At 43.3% G+C, this 17,472-nt stretch overlaps 1 protein-coding gene and 1 long non-coding RNA gene across 2 annotated transcripts in view; one reads left to right on the top strand and one right to left on the bottom strand.

The window, feature by feature from the left end:
- The window catches only part of TMEM232 (transmembrane protein 232), a 279,633-nt gene that overhangs the window by 105,488 nt on the left and 156,673 nt on the right, over nt 1-17,472 (bottom strand). Inside the window, exons 11-12 of the mRNA XM_075854831.1 lie at nt 16,646-16,821; nt 3,476-3,723 (exon numbers count right to left, since the gene is read on the bottom strand). Of these exons, the coding sequence (XP_075710946.1) occupies nt 3,476-3,723; nt 16,646-16,821 (424 nt within the window). The remainder of the gene's footprint in view (nt 1-3,475; nt 3,724-16,645; nt 16,822-17,472) is intronic.
- On the top strand, nt 1,387-3,481 carry LOC142744798 (uncharacterized). The gene is made up of 2 exons (XR_012881665.1): nt 1,387-1,499; nt 3,227-3,481. It is a non-coding gene; the product is annotated as an uncharacterized LOC142744798 (long non-coding RNA).

The raw sequence follows: 17,472 nt of genomic DNA, 5'->3' as shown, positions 1-17,472 counted from the left end.
TACCCATAGTATAGGGATAGTACAAAGTGCTATAGAAAAATAAATAGATAAATAAATATCCAATTCATAAATGTACAGATAAATAAATAATATATCCAAATTTTTATATATACATGACTAAAACCATTATTAAACACTACATCACCTATTGTTCCATGAAATATGAATAATTTACCATAAATATACCAATATTAAACATAACAACGTGTATATATAAAAAAAACAAAAATAATAAAAAGAAAGAAAACCAGGACAGACCCACAATCATAATAATAAATATAAAGTGCACAAGTGTAAGTCAATGGATTTGTGGGTGATAATCCCGATCAGAGAACCACCCTATCATCACAAGCAGACCCAGAGGTGAGATACTGACTAATAAGAGTGGAAAAGGGGCATGTAGCGATAAGTGGCATTTCATAAATGTATCTAAATCCTGTCCAAGCAGTAAAACATACCCACTTTTCACTCAAGTTTTACAAACTGACATGCATGGACCAAATGGCCCATAAATATGTCACTCAGCAGTTTAGACACCATTTGGGAGTAAAATGACAGAAATGCATTGATAAATGTGGGCCTTGGTGTTTAGAAAAATAAAGGTTAACTGTTGAAGCACCGGAGTAGAACTCGCTGGCTTGGGGCGGATCCTTAACCAATCCTCTGCAAGCTAAATAGCCCGGAATGTAGGTTGATACATTTTAAATGCACTGATATATTATTTCGTTTTTATCCATTGAAGAGATCTTCAAAATGGTGAAGAATTGAAACTCAAAGTATTTAAGAAGTTGAATAACTTTTCTTGGTAGTATAACTCATTTAATGTTAACCCTTACACTGACCAGGCTATTTAACACATTGAAGAGTAGACATATCTTACTATTTTCGTACATGCTGGTTAAATGTTAAATCAGTCAATTCATTTTCACATACAATTCCTTTGGTGAGCACAGTAATAATATACCAACTGGGGTATTATCTCTGACTCACACACAACCCCTGCAGAGATTGTTGTGTCATGAAACTGGAGTAGAATTCCACCAATCATGGGGGCAACACCGCTTGTTATTTAGGGGAAGTAAAACGAATAGCCACTGGGGGAATACACATAAAAAGCTAGCTTGGATTTCCACCAATACGAAAGCAGCACCTTTCAGGAGAGCCAAATGAAATAGGCCAAGGAATAATAGTTATGCTGACTGATTTCATCTAGCTGACTTTGATTTCCACCAATAAGAAAGGATAAACATAAGAACAAAATAGAACACGCCATAATAAGCATTCTGATTGTGATGTCATAAAGCGGACATAAATTTCCACCAATCAGAGAACAGCACTGGGTATAAATAACAGAAGATGCCTGCTCTGCCCAGTCTGGGCTATTGTGTTATGTAGAGCCTTTCTGTTCTTTGTAAATATGTCAGAAAAAGGATATCGGAGAGGGAAAAATAGTGCCACAGCCAGGAGCAGCAGAACACCCAGAGCAGATTTGAGTAAAGGTAATTATGGGAAATGTTTCTGTGCTGATGCTCCAGTGTTCCCCACTGGTGTGATGGAGTATATGACTGTGGAGATCATGTTCTGGACTGGGTTCATGGCCTGTTATTAGAACAGCCACTGCATTATACCCCGTCACCTACAGCTGGCAGTGCATCCAAATGTGTAGGTGCAGGTAAGTAAATGGTCCCTTTAATACATCTCACGAATAATGAATTATTATTATTATTGGATAGTATTATTGAAATATGTTGCTAAACAAATCTATAGATACATGACTACAATTCAGCCTTGTTGCACAGGACAGGGGATGGTAGCGTAGAGTAATGCCATTAGTGCATAAAAGCCAGCAGGTAGGCATTGGAAAATATGTGATGACATAGCAAACATTACATTATTAATAGGAACTTTTGCGGTCACTGTTATGGTGAATCAGTGGTGCTGTCACTGCCATGTACAGTCAGCCTAACACACACTTTCAATGTTGTTCCTGTTCCCCAACATGTATCCTCTTGTAAAATACTTTCTAAAAAATATTAGGACTCTACAAGAACATTAATTAACTAATACATTAAATAAAACAAACAATCTCTATGTACTGTGATACTCTGTTCTGGCTAATATAGAGGGAACCCTGCTCTGTGATATAATCCCAAATAGGGCCTTTAAGCGACATGCAGATCGCAGTCTGTTATCTAGGGAACTAGAAGTTCTCAGCATACCATGCAAAGAGTGTGGGGTTTTTCAGTACATTTACAAATACTATCATAGTAGCAGCACTGTTTCCTTCTTCATTTCTGTTCTGCTGTTTCTGGCAGATAGCTGCTTCCCCTCCTACAGCAGTGCTTGCCACAGAGACACACAGATACTACTGGATTAAGGACTTACTCCCCTCTCCAGGCGGAGAGACACAGAACACTGTGAAGAAGGAATATGCAGGATCGGAGAAGGTGGTGATGTCAGCATTGGAAGGGAAATAACTGCAGCACCTCTTCCCAGCTAGACAGCTACACATGGAAAGCGCTGATTATGATAAAAACATGTCTACTCTCAAAAACTTCACGATCTCTGCAGCTACATATATCCATTATGTAAGCCATAAATGTAGCAGTTACTAACTAATAATGCTCAAATGCTCCCGTTTAGAAATATGCCCTACCTTGTCCATCTTACACCTTTACATTTCCTAACCAAGGTCTGCTGCCTTTTCTCCGCCTGGTGCCGGACATGACGTGTAAAAATCAGCGTGGTCATCGATGACATCATCCTATACAATAAAATTGACCATTTCTAACTAAATATGTTCCACCTTTGGTTTGGGACCTCTCATCCCTACTCCTCACCCTGGCAGGGCCCCAACTATAAAAATGTATACATTATTACATTAACCATTTGGGAGCCTGCTCCTTATGTGAAACAATCTGGTGTTATATTTTATCATTAGGCCTCAAGCCTCTTCTGGCAGTATCAGCTATATCGCCCTGATGGCCCCGGTGATTGCTGGGACAAACAAAGGATGTGGGTCACTTTTAGTTATTGAGCTATGTAGAAAGCAGATTCAGTAAAGACCTGCTTCTATCTTCTATCAGACCAGTCGGGCCCCTATACCTGCATAAAGCCCTATAAGGGTTGTTGTAAATGCACATATAAGCCTTTGTTAATAATATATTTGTATTATTATGTATGTATGAATAATGACAATAGTATCATTCCCGCTTTTTTCCCGCAGAAAAACATCTAAAGAACATTCGATCTGTATATGGTATTTTGCTTGGGGTTCATTAGTGTCAAAAAAAGGTATACTGTAAAACAAAGCATTTACTGTGTGACAAATGCATATTATAGAACAAACCTAAGAAAACACCACAGTTATATTACAAGGAATGTATTTATGGAGCTATTTCAACAATTGCACATATTGTCCTAAAGTATTTACTGTACGAATATTCCGACAGAAAAAAATAAATCAGTGTTGTACCTTAAAGAGAGATGTGATGTTTTCTTCTCCATGTTGTGTTGTGTTACATTAGGAACTTTTCTAGGCACCCGTTTCTGAAAGGGTTTCTGTGGTATAGGGATGTGGGGCACCACAGGTGGTAAGAGCTGCTGTGAAAGTGCACTTGCAAGTCTACATCCCACATGCTGAAAATAGGCCAGGTTCTCAGGGGCTGATGGAGTCTTAGCACTTGCGCTAATAAAGGGATTTGTAGGACCATTTACCTCAGCCTTTTGAAAGGAGAAAACCAAGAAAAACATATTAAAATCTGCAGTAGTCTATATATAACACAGTTAATTTAGAATGCTAGGAGAAAAATAACAGAAAATGGGTATTAGCAGTCAATGTTTGAGCATGGTAGATATATAATGATATATATAGCAGATACATAGCTTACAGTATATGTACCCAAATAGCCTCAATTCATTTTTGCAAAACGGAAAGGTCTAGTCTTCAGCTCCAAATTCCCAATACAATCTATACATACTACAGTGGATTATATAACTATTTACCAAAAATACCTTAATAACTCAGCAAGTCCAAAGCTTTAATTTCCTAATATAGTGTATGTTAAAATTTAGTCTTGAGTACTGACCTCGAGGATCTCAGCTGCAGGATGGGTTTACTGTATATTTGATTACCTGTAGATTCCTAAAAATGAAGTTAATAAAACTTTACAATGTATTTTTCTGCAACTGCAGCCACTAAGATCTGTGTATTGGGTTTGAATTGCAACATATACTATATTAGGATCTTAGAGTACTAGAAGTTCTCAATATTTTAGCTTTTTTGCAGATTCCCTATTGTTCAATAGGTTTAAATAAAATCATAAGCTCCATCTTGTACTTAGGGCTAGATCATGGTTGGTGGAGGTCACAGAGCAAATATGTAGTTGGTCCCACTTTCTCATAAATAGTGTAACATAATGGATGGATAACTTAAAGGGGTTGTTCAGGATTGATCTGGATTTATTTCCAGAAACAGCAGCAAGTCTCTCCATGAGCTGTGGCTGGTATTACAGCTCATCTAAATTCTAATTAATTGAGCTGAACTACAAAACCAGACACAGCCCTTAGACAGAAACTGTGCTGTTGATGGGGAAAAAAAACATTATTTTTCTAATCCTTGACAACCCATTTAAAGCAATATACATTAGATAACTGTCAGCAGATGCCCGTGAATATCGACAGGTGAATGAGTTAATAGCATCTGTTTCCTAATGTCTGCTGATAGGGCAGACAAGGATCGGTATGTTGTATGCTCCATCCCCAGTAGTAAGTGAAGCCGGTACTGCCTGTTAGGCACGTATACTCCTCTACCTATGGCAATACACATGAACACTCGGCCACTGGATGTCTTCTACTTGGTAGTGCAGGCAGAAGGGTCCTTGAAGCTCCAAAAAGCTCCAACCCTTAGGAATATAGATGAGCGAACCGGGACAACCAAACCCGGTTTCGGTCCGAACATCGTGAAAAATTCGGTTCACAGCGAATCCGAACTTCACCGGGTTCGGCCGAACCCGTTTTGACCGAACCCGGCTACATTTTGGCGCCTGCCACATGTTAGATGTAAAATGGAGGATTTCAAAATATCACCTGACATCAGGCTACCCCGTAATGCCTTGCAAACGGCTCTCCCAGCCAATCGGGAGGCAGCATAGGGGCGGGCTCAAGCCTGCAAAAAAAGTCTATGCACGGAGCTCAGCGGCCATTTTAGAGACAGGAGCTGTAGGGATAGCATTTCTGTGCAGTTAAGCAAAGCTTTAGGAATCTAAAAGCCAGGAATCCAGCAATCGAAGGGGCTCATCCACTACAGCGGGAGTCTACTCTACTCTCAACAATCAACATCCAAATTGCAATACAAATTCTCCATTTGCCAAGCCAGTGTGTGAATAAGCATTTAGAAGGGGCTCATCCCCGTTGCATGGGTTAACATAACAATCCAACTTGCAATACAGGCAGCCTTTGTAGTACTACAACGCCCAGCATTCCCTGAGTGCACAGTGGCTGATAGAAATTCTCATTCATTGCCATTTGCCAAGCCAGTGTGTGAAAAAGCTTTTAGAAGGGGCTCATCCCCGTTGCATGGGTTAACATAACAATCCAACTTGCAATACAGGCAGCCTTTGTAGTACTACAACGCCCAGCATTCATTTCCTGAGTGCACCGCGGCGTGGCTGATAGAAATTCTCATTCATTGCCATTTGCCAAGCCAGTGTGTGAATAAGCTTTTAGAAGGGGCTCATCCCCGTTGCATGGGTTAACATAACAATCCAACTTGCAATACAGGCAGCCTTTGTAGTACTACAACGCCCAGCATTCCCTGAGTGCACAGTGGCTGATAGAAATTCTCATTCATTGCCATTTGCCAAGCCAGTATGTGAATAAGCTTTTAGAAGGGGCTCATCCCCGTTGCATGGGTTAACATAACAATCCAACTTGCAATCCAGGCAGCCTTTGTAGCACTACAACGCCCAGCATTCCCTGAGTGCACAGTGGCTGATAGAAATTCTCATTCATTGCTATTTGCCAAGCCAGTGTGTGAATAAGCTTTTAGAAGGGGCTCATCCCCGTTGCATGGGTTAACATAACAATCCAACTTACAATCCAGCCAGCCTTTGTAGTACTACAACGCCCAGCATTCCCTGAGTGCACAGTGGCTGATAGAAATTCTCATTCATTGCCATTTGCCAAGCCAGTGTATGAATAAGCTTTTAGAAGGGGCTCATCCCCGTTGCATGGGTTAACATAACAATCCAACTTGCAATCCAGGCAGCCTTTGTAGCACTACAACGCCCAGCATTCCCTGAGTGCACAGTGGCTGATAGAAATTCTCATTCATTGCCATTTGCCAAGCCAGTGTGAATAAGCTTTTAGAAGGGGCTCATCCCCATTGCATGGTCTAACATAACAATCCAACTTGCAATACCGGCAGCCTTTGTAGTACTACAACGCCCAGCATTCCCTGAGTGCACCGCGGCATGGCTGATAGAAATTCTCATTCATTGCCATTTGCCAAGCCAGTGTGTGAAAAAGCTTTTAGAAGGGGCTCATCCCCGTTGCATGGGTTAACATAACAATCCAACTTGCAATACAGGCAGCCTTTGTAGTACTACAACGCCCAGCATTCCCTGAGTGCACCGCGGCATGGCTGATAGAAATTCTCATTCATTGCCATTTGCCAAGCCAGTGTGTGAATAAGCTTTTAGAAGGGGCTCATCCCCGTTGCATGGGTTAACATAACAATCCAACTTGCAATACAGGCAGCCTTTGTAGTACTACAACGCCCAGCATTCCCTGAGTGCACAGTGACTAATAGAAATTCTCATTCATTGCCATTTGCCAAGCCAGTGTGTGAATAAGCTTTTAGAAGGGGCTCATCCCCGTTAACATAACAATCCAACTTGCAATACAGGCAGCCTTTGTAGTACTACAACACCCAGCATTCCCTGAGTGCACAGTGGCTGATAGAAATTCTCATTCATTGCCATTTGCCAAGCCAGTGTGTAAATAAGCTTTTAGAAGGGGCTCATCCCCGTTGCATGGGTTAACATAACAATCCAACTTGCAATCCAGGCAGCCTTTGTAGCACTACAACGCCCAGCATTCCCTGAGTGCACAGTGGCTGATAGAAATTCTCATTCATTGCTATTTGCCAAGCCAGTGTGTGAATAAGCTTTTAGAAGGGGCTCATCCCCGTTGCATGGGTTAACATAACAATCCAACTTACAATCCAGGCAGCCTTTGTAGTACTACAACGCCCAGCATTCCCTGAGTGCACAGTGGCTGATAGAAATTCTCATTCATTGCCATTTGCCAAGCCAGTGTGTGAATAAGCTTTTAGAAGGGGCTCATCCCCGTTGCATGGGTTAACATAACAATCCAAGTTGCAATACAGGCAGCCAGTCCAATAATATTTTATAAGGGCCTCCGCTAGTAGGGGAAGGGGTTTTGATTCAACCTGCTGCACTCCAGCACAGCAGTGAAATGTCTGGTAAAAAAAAGGTTGTGAAAGGACGGGGTAGAGGAAAAAACACCCATGCCATGTCCTCTTCCAGTCCAAATGTTGGATCTGTTGGTGCCAGACCCAGTACCAGCATTTGTGGCACAAGACATGTGCCTACTAGTAGCAGCAGCCATGTGCCTGCTGGTAGTAGTAGCAGTATCAGAAAGCCAGACTTGTCCATCTCCTCCGGTGGGCAGGTTACTTTAGACAATACGGCCACTGTGGACTGGTTGGCTGGCTCGCGGTCATCTCAGCAGGAAGACTCTGACGATCTGGCTTCAAGCCAGGTTTAGTTGGATTCCAGATCCTCTACAGTTCCTTGGCACAGTTACAGTACTAATATGGGTATTTCTAGCGTTTCCATTCCATCATCTATGTCTTCACTCCCCCTTCCTAGTGGGAAGCCATCTTTCCTGAGAGTCCTAAGAGACATCTCCTTGGGTGCGAAGGAAGATACTGAACAACATAGTGATGATGATTTGTTTTCCGCGAGTCAGCCAACGGAGTGTGTTGCGGCGGTGGTGGAGGTGGAAGCGGTGTCCGAGACGCATAGCTGTGGTAGTGGGGGTGTTGGTGGTAGCCGTGGTGGCAGACGCAGTAATGAGGGGGGGCATGGAGCCCGCCATGATGTCACATCACATTCACAACACAGTGACAGAAGTGGCGGGGATGATGAGGAGGGCTATGATGATGTTGTTTTAGACAGGACGTGGGAACCAGGTGACGAGGTGATGACGGCGTCAGAGGAGGAGGGTAGTAGTGGCGGCACTGGCAGTGATAAACAGACAAGCCGAGGTAGGGGCAGAAGTCAATCTGCAAAACGTTGCAGCGGTAGGGTCAGCTCAGGAGCCGGTGACGGCGACACTGATGCTACTGGTGTAGGCTCCCGAAAAAAGCCTGCCAGACAAGGGGCAAGCTCGGGTGCTGGTGGTGGTGGTGGTGGACGTGGTACTACCTCTTTACGGTACTCTGCCGTGTGGCAATTTTTCTGTACCTTCCCGGAGGACGAAAACATGGCACAGTGCCGTATCTGCAAGCAGAAAGGAAGGCGTGGGCAGGGCAGCAATGTAGGAACTACCGCTCTACGTAAACACATGGAGCGGCATCACAAGGCCATGTGGGACAATCGACATGCCCCACCATCATGTACATCTAATGAAGACCCTTCTGCCGCTGCTGCTGCTGCTCCGAGTCCCTCTCATCTAAGTAGTAGCCAGGCCTTATCCACCATGTCGTTGTTATCATCATCATCATTGTCATCTAGTGCTCCTCCTATGACCCGTCAGTTATCCATTACGGAATCGTTGTCCAATAAGCAACAATATATACCCAGTCATCCACTTGTCGTGCGGCTTAATTCACACCTGGCTAAGTTGTTGGTGGTGCAGTCGCTGCCGTACCACCTGGTCGACTCCGCCGGCTTCAAGCAATTGATGGTGTGCGCTCAGCCTAGGTGGCGAATACCTAGCCGCAATTACTTCTCCAAAACAGCTGTCCCTGCCTTGCACAACCACGTGGAGGAAAAGGTGGGCCAGTCCTTGCAATTATCCGTGTGCAGCCGGATACATGCCACCGTCGACATGTGGAGCAGCAACTATGGGCAGGGACAGAACATGTCTTTCACGGCCCACTGGGTCAATATTTTGCAGTCCGATGCACCACCGCAGCAATGCCAGGCATTACCACCTCCACGCTTGTATCTTTCTGGTTCAACTCCGGACACCAGGCGCCTACCATCCTCCTCCTCCTCCTTGCCCTCCTCAATGGAGGTCTTCCCGTCCCCGACAGGACACAGCGTATCTTCCACTCCTCCTCCCTCCTCTTTTCATAGGTGAAAGGTGAAGCGCCAGAACGCTGTCTTACACCTGCTGAGCCTGGGCGAGAAAAGCCACACAGGGCAGGAGCTGCTGCTGTGCATCAAGGAGGAAATCGCACGCTGGCTGTCTCCTCCGAAACTCACACTGGGCAATGTTGTCTCTGATAACGGGAAGAACGTTGTGGCTGCACTGCGTCTAGGTCACCTGACACACGCTCCTTGCATGGCACATGTGATCAATCTGGTCATAACACGCTTCTTAAAGTCATATGTTGGTTTGAAGGGTGTGCTGGCCATGTCCAGGAGGGTTTGCGTTCGGTTTAGACGTTCGTATGCATTTAAGCACGCCCTCCTGGACTTGCAGCGTCAAAACAATCTCCCAGAACACAGCCTGATTTGCGACGTTCCAACACGCTGGAATTCCACCCTGCACATGTTGGACCGTCTGTACGAACAGCGGAAAGCCGTGAATGATTTCCTGATGCAGCAGACGGGCAGCGTTTGGAGCCAGTGTAATTTCGAGCTCAGGCACTGGCAGCTGGTTAGAGACGCATGTCGCATTTTGAGGCCCTTTGAAGAGGCCACACGATTTGTAAGCAGTGATGCTAGCGGAATGAACGATGTTATGCCGCTGATATTCATTATGGACCAAACGCTCACAGCGATGATTCAGCAAAGGATGGAGGAAGGATCACATCTGGCTATGGATGTTGAGGAGGAGGAGGAGGATGAGGAAACAGGACCTGAAGAGGAGCTGGATTTGGAGATGGAATCACAGGAAGGGATAGGGGACGAGGCAGCCGCACAACATGACAGTGATGGTGATGACGAGTCTGACGACGACCTTGATGATGGACAACCATGGCAGTATGGGGCGGAGATGGAACCAACCGGGCCCTCTGAAACGCTGGCCAGGATGGCGAGCTGTATGCTTCGTTACTTGCGCGCTGACTGTCGTATTGTTAGCATGAAGCAAAGAGATGAGTGCTGCATAGCCACACTTTTAGACCCTCGGTATAAAGCCAGAATGGGGGAGTTTTTTTGCGCCTTCCGAGAGGGAGGCAAAATTGGCTTATTATCGAGAGAAGCTATGCAGCCAGCTTGTCACGGCTTTCAAACGGCAAACACCTGCTGCAAGCATGTCTGACCGGGGGGCCACTCTCCGCTCCCCACTGTCTCATCGTTCCACCGCCTCTGGCAGAGCTACCTCTGCAATAGGCGGCAGCAGCGGCAGCAGCAGCAGCCAATTCAGTTTGGAAAATATGATGACAACATTTTTACATCCAATACCCCGACCTGACACACATCGTAGTCACCAAAGGGATGTTCACCATCACCAGGTCCAGCACCTAAACAACCAGGTTCACTCGTACCTGGACTGTGCCCTTTCTCCGTCAGAAATCCTGATCCCAGACCCCATGGACTTCTGGGTCAGCAGATTGGATCATTGGCAAGAACTGGCCCAGTTTGCCATGGGTGTACTGTCTTGTCCACCCTCCAGTGTAGCGTCAGAGAGGGTATTCAGCGCGGCAGGGGGCTTCGTCACCCCTAAGCGAACAAGATTGTCCGCCAACAGCTTGGAAAATCTCACGTTTCTGAAAATGAATCAAGCGTGGATCGGTGAGGATTTTAAAACCCCTGTGCCTGATGCCACTGATTAGATCTGACATTGCTGGTGCTGCTGCCGCTGCCATCTGCTACTACGGGATTCTGTCCTGTCCACTCTTTTTTAATGTGCTGCTGTGCTGTTGATGCAGCTACTACTACCACCACCACCCATGCTGTCAGTAGTCCACCACCACCACTACTACCAGTCAACCACCACCAATCCACCCCCAGTGCCGTCTGCTACAAGCAGGCCTGCCCCACCACAGGGCTTTGTCCTGTGACTGTACAGTGTCTTTTAATGTGCTGCTACTACTACTACCACCCTTGCTGTCCGTTGGCTACCTCTACTACCACCAATACACCTCCACTGCCGTCTGCTACAAGCAGGCCTGAGGCCAGCCCCACCACAGGGCTTTGTCCTGTGACTGTCCAGTCTGTTTTAATGTGCTGCTACTACTACTATTACTACCACCCTTTCTGTCCGTTGGCTACCTCTACTACCACCAATACACCTCCACTGCCGTCTGCTACAAGCAGGCCTGGAGGGCTTGTGAAAAGCCATTGCTTGTTGCTTTTACATCCATGTATGGATGAAGTCCGGCAGGCATCTGCCAATAAAAAGGGTACATTTTTGGAGGGCTTGTGAAAAGCCATTGCTTGTTGCTTTTACATCCATGTATGGATGAATCCCGGCAGGCATCTGCCAATAAAAAGGATACATTTCTGGAGGGCTTGTGAAAAGCCATTGCTTGTTGCTTTTACATTACATCAATGTATGGATGAACCCCGGCAGGCATCTGCCAATAAAAAGGGTACATTTTTGGAGGGCTTGTGAAAAGCCATTGCTTGTTGCTTTTACATCCATGTATGGATGAACCCCGGCAGGCATCTGCCAATAAAAAGGGTAAATTTTTGGAGGGCTTGTCAAAAGCCATTGCTTGTTGCTATTACATCCATGTATGGATGAACCCCGGCAGGCATCTGCCACCATAAAGGGTACATTTGTTGAGGGCTTGTCAAAAGCCATTGCTTGTTGCTTTTACATCCATGTATAGATGAACCCCGGCAGGCATCTGCCACCATAAAGGGTAAATTTTTTGAGGGCTTGTCAAAAGCCATTGCTTCTTCTTTTACCACCTTATGTATGAACCCTGGCAGGCATCTGCCGCCAAAAATGGTTAATTTTTGTACCTTTTTTAACAATGCATTAAGCATACAACATGCACAAGTGCAGTGGTTTCTGTTAGTTATCACCGTGTCCCATCCGTTTTCCTATAGCCATACATGTTGGCGTAACTTTGACACTAACTTTGCCTTAAAGACAGCTCAAAAGTACTTGGATACACTCATGGGTGACCTAAGAGTGTTATACAGGGCTTCTAGGGCTTTTAAACAGTGTTATACACGATTTTTAGGGGCTTTCTTGTATTACAGGTTCGGTCAGAACTAGTTCGGTCTGAATCGAACTTTTTAATGAAATTCGGCGAACCAGCCGAACCGAACTTTTCATAAGTTCGCTCATCTCTACTTAGGAATATATAAATATAGATTTAACAAATGTACATAGACACACACAGCAGTATGGTTGGAGTTCTATGAGCAGAAGAAAAAGTGTCATACTTTCTTTGTGCCCTCTAAATATGACGTAAAATGCCTTTTCATGGTAGGGGATAGATTATTTATATTTCTTGTACTCCTTCCATTTCCATTCCCCTGCATTTTAGTGGAATCTCAGACTGGTTTGTCTGTGGGTAGTGCTTGTTGCCTATTTACAGTTAAGAAATAACTTTAGCCACGATTATGGCAAAGCATTGGATACAAAGCCCTTGCCTTATATTAATCCTGACCAAATTGCAAGGAACCTCCACCGTGCTTCACTATTGTCTGCAGACACTCATTATTGTACCGCTCTCCAGCCCTTCGGCAAACAAATTGCCTTTTGTTACAGCCAAATATCAAATTCAAATTTTGACTCAGTCTAGGGCACCTGCTGAAATTTTCTGCACCCCAGTTCCTATGTTTTAGTGCATAGTTGAGTCACTTGGCCTTGTTTCCACGTCAAAGGTATGGCCTTTTGGCTGCAATTCCTCCATGAAGACCACTTCTGGCCAAACTTCTCCGAACAGTATATGGGTGTACCTGGGACCCACTGGTTTTTGCCAGTTCTGAGCTGATGGCACTGCTGGTCATCTTCCGATACTGAAGGAAGGTAAGAATGATGTGTCTTTGATCTGCTGCAGTAAGTTCCCTTGGCCGACCACTGCATCTACGGTCCTCAACGTTGCCCGTTTCTTTGTGCTTCTTCAAAAGAGCTTGAACAGCACACCTTGGAACCCTAGTCTGCTTTGAAATCTTTGCCTGGGAGAGACCTTGCTGATGCAGTGTAACTATCTTCTGTCTTGCTGCTGTGCTTAGTCTTGCCATGGTGGACCTGTGATATGAAACTGTCTTCCACAACCTCACCTTTGTAGCAGAGTTTGGCTGTTCCTCACTCAGTTTTAAGTCTCCTACACAGCTGTCTCTGTTACAGTTAATAACTGTGTTTCAACCTACATATGAAAATGATGATTGTTATCACCTGTTTGGTATAATTGGTTTACATACACCTGAAAATAATCCTACAAAATCCATGACTTTGTGCAAGTGCACCTAAAAGAATTGATGCTAATTTGAAGGCAAATGGTGTTCACACCAAATATTGATTTGATTTAGAGTTTTCTTCTGTTCATTCACTTTGTATTTTGTTAATTGCTAAAAAAAAAATATGAACACTTCTATTTTTGAAAGCATTCATACTTTGCAGCATTTTTCTACAACTGCCTAAAACGTTTGAACTGTACGGTATATTTCTCAGTATTAATTGCAATAGGAGACAAAATAGGATTAAATGAAAGCAGGAGATTTAAGTAGGAATTGCTGTCATATTTAATTTTTTTTGTGCATTTTGTAGGTTTAGTATCTTTAATATATAATCGCTGTATTAACTACATCTGGAATAATGATGGTGCACAACTGTTTTCTTTCATTGTACTTTTATATCTTTTTATTAGCTATGTTTTTTAGCTACATAAAACTAGGAAAGTGTTAACACACCAGTCACAACGTATAACGTTATGTATAAGATTAGAAATAGATTTTTTATTTTCATACAATTTAAACAAAATTGTTGAATTCATTGTTTCTAATAACTTAATTGTTTTCCTGTACTGATGTATACAGCTATTATTTGGATTGTTTTATCACTCTGTACTATTTATACATTAAAAAGCGAAAATGTATGCAGCACAAAAGGCTAAGTAACTTAATATTTTGTTAATGTCTCTCAGAAGCCAAGTATTTTTCTAAATTAACAAAGTTACATTCAAAGCATCTGCGGTGTCTAAAAATACAATCTGATTAATGCTACATATAAATTATTTAGATACAGCACCAGATGGCTGAGGGTGGTAATGTTCAGTGGAAGAACAGAGTTTTGCCAACATATGCTATTAAATTGATTAAACAAAGGAGTCTAGCTCAAATGATTGTGTATCATTTTCTGTGTCATATTCTATTTTACGTAATCTTCCATTGCACAGAAAAATTGTGAGCCTTTTCTCTACTGTTCCATACTTATTTTTACCTGTGTGAAGCATTAGGATCATTTTCAGCACAGCACGATAGAATTAGACTCCAATATTTAGCAATTTTTGTTACATCCATTCTATCCACAGCACAAAGTATTGTATAAATGCAATGATCACAGAAAGCGACTATTTGATATTAAAGCAAAAAAGCTTGGAGACACATATTCAAGGGGTATTTCAATAATATAATTTAATGACATGTCAACCGGACATGATAATACCACCTCACCTAAAGTACAGAGCAAACATTTTAAGCCTAGGATCACACACACAGTCTTGAAGCAGTTTTTGGCTCAGTTTTTTGTAGCTAAACACAGGACTGAGTATTTATACACAAAGTGTCCCTCGGGACAAAAACCTTATGCTACCTATCAAAATATTATTAAAACAACTTATATTTAACGTAGATTAAATAGTGCCTTTGACAGTATTTATTAATTCGATTAAAAAAAAGTTAAATAGCTCTGTCCTCATATCTATTAGTTAAAATATCAAGTCTTAAAGGGGTTATATTCTATATCATATTTACCGCATTACTTGTGGCATCCAAAACCTATCGAACTTCCTTTTTTCATTAACATGCTTCACCCGCGAATTTGGCCTCTTTTTCTTGCACGGCCGTTTGTTTATATGCAGTTCCACTTGCTCCGTGTATGTTTCCGGTCCACTCCCAGCATGCTGTGAGTCTGAAAACAGACTGGGGATGCATTGTGAAATACATCACCAACGCATTCTCAGTCATTATGAGCTGTGGGGAACGGGCGCAGGTGAAATAGGAAGGCGAACTGAGCATGGAAGACAATCGTTGCATGCTTAATTGAAGATGCTGAAAGGCCAACCCACTGATAGTGACAATGGAGCTGACATGCCCCTACACAGACCCTAATAGTAATATGGGTGATGTGTGCGTGATGTCAGCAGAAGAAGAGGCATTTTATAAAACCCGCAACAAATAGCAGTTGTTGCGATTATTGCAGCGGAAAAGATCAGAAAAAGAAAAAAAAACCTTATACTTACCCAATTCTCTATACTTCTCTGTCAAGGCCTGGCCTTCCCAGTTGGTTTCATCCCATGTGACTGCTGCAGCCAATCACAGGTGACACGTCGCCATGACTACGGAGACCGGGGTAAGTATAAGCTTTTTTTTTTTTAACCGCTGTATTCCGTAGTGGACATTCCACCAGAAAAATTGCACCACAATTTGGTACTGTTTACTTTTACGCAACGTATCTGCCCTGTGTGAACATGGCCATATATTTCACACTCACCAAACAACAAGTGGGCCTGTGTTATTTCAAATGCCAGGGCTGAATTTCAGCCACAGTCCGGCCCTGGCACCATCCATCCATCCCCCCCAATTGGACATGAAATAAAAAATAAGTATACTCACTTTAATGCTCCTTTTCTCCCCTCCTCAGGCTCCCTTATACTAGATCCTAATGTCGAGCAATCTTATATGCAATGCAGTACACAATGTCATCAGTGCTGCATCACGTACAACGTTCTGACGCTGTCTGGCTTCAGTAGCTTGTATGAGCCACCACACACTGTGAGAGACTTAGGGGACCAGGAGGGGAGAAGAGGAGTGGTGAGGTGAGTAAAAAAAAATTTTTTTATTTATTTGACTATCTAAAAGGGGGGGATAGTTTGATAGGGCGGACAATGTACAGGGTGCCTTGGTAGGAGCTGGCGTAGATTTCCACTTTAATTTACACCAGTTTTCTGGCGTAAATTATAATAAAGTTGTCAGGCTGTGTCAGGACATTGTATGCGGCGCAGCACACAACATTCAGTGTCTAGAGTTGTGTATTGTGTCACATATAACGTCCTGATACTGCCCAGCGTCGGGACCTTTATGCGGCGCAGCATAGGCTGCCTGATGTGGCAGCCTGAAGTGATCCGTGGTAGGCCCCATGCCCCTCCGGGCCTGGTTGATGTTACACCCCCTGCGACCGCGATCATTATGCCACTGGTGGGGAACCAGGTATCTTTATGTCAGAAGATAAAATAAATGTGCACAAAGTTGAAAGGCAATAAAATGATACAGCATTTACATTTCACACAGTATGCAGAGTGTAATTTATCTTCTATACAAACCTCTGCTATCTTCTCAGCAACCAAGACTTGAGGGTCATTTTGAACACTTTTCCATTTGTCCAGTGCTTTCGATATTGCATTTCTTAGGCCATCTCTACTGTGATCCCACTGAAGCTCATGACATATTTTAACCAGGTTGTAAACTGTACAGTACTGGATAATCCACATTGATTGGTCTGCAAAAATAGAAATTACAGTCAATTAAAAAAAATGAAGTATACCATAAAATAAAGTAACTGATTTCACTGTTAAGTATTGTGTGAATAAGCGAGGGAGGCTGCAACCTGACCAAACAGGCAGAGACAGGTAGACAGTACTGTCTGTGCCTGCATTATTTACAGGGAGGAAGCACTATCTGTATCTATATTATTGTGTCAGCAAAGGGATTTACTGCTTTCTCTAACAAGGTGACAGCAGCACTATGCTGAAACCTAGGCATAGAGATAGTGTTCAACTTGTGTCACATGGTCCAATGCTACTCAACTGCCCCCTAACATTGCTTATTGTAAAGAAGAGTTTATATTCTTACACAAAATAATGTATATAAACACAGAAATATGCTCCACCCGAAAAGCTATGGTCCACAACTCTCATTTGTATCTATGAGATAACATTGTGTCTCAGTCTAGTAGCACAAGTGACAGCGACAGTGTCCATTTAACAGTGAAATTCACAGCAGCCACACAATGCACCTACAGGAGTTTTTATGACATCCCATTCTAAATACATAAGCGTTAGTATGGAGTCGTTCCCCCCTTTGCAGTTAAAACAGCTTCCACTCCTCTGGGAAGGGTTTCTACAAGAATTTGGAGTCTCTGCAGGAAATT

This window comes from Rhinoderma darwinii, chromosome 1, assembly GCF_050947455.1.
Source record: "Rhinoderma darwinii isolate aRhiDar2 chromosome 1, aRhiDar2.hap1, whole genome shotgun sequence".
Classification (NCBI taxonomy): Eukaryota; Metazoa; Chordata; class Amphibia; order Anura; family Rhinodermatidae; genus Rhinoderma; species Rhinoderma darwinii.
The sequence above is the reverse complement of the archived record's forward strand: the minus strand, read 5'-3'. Positions and strand labels throughout refer to the sequence as shown.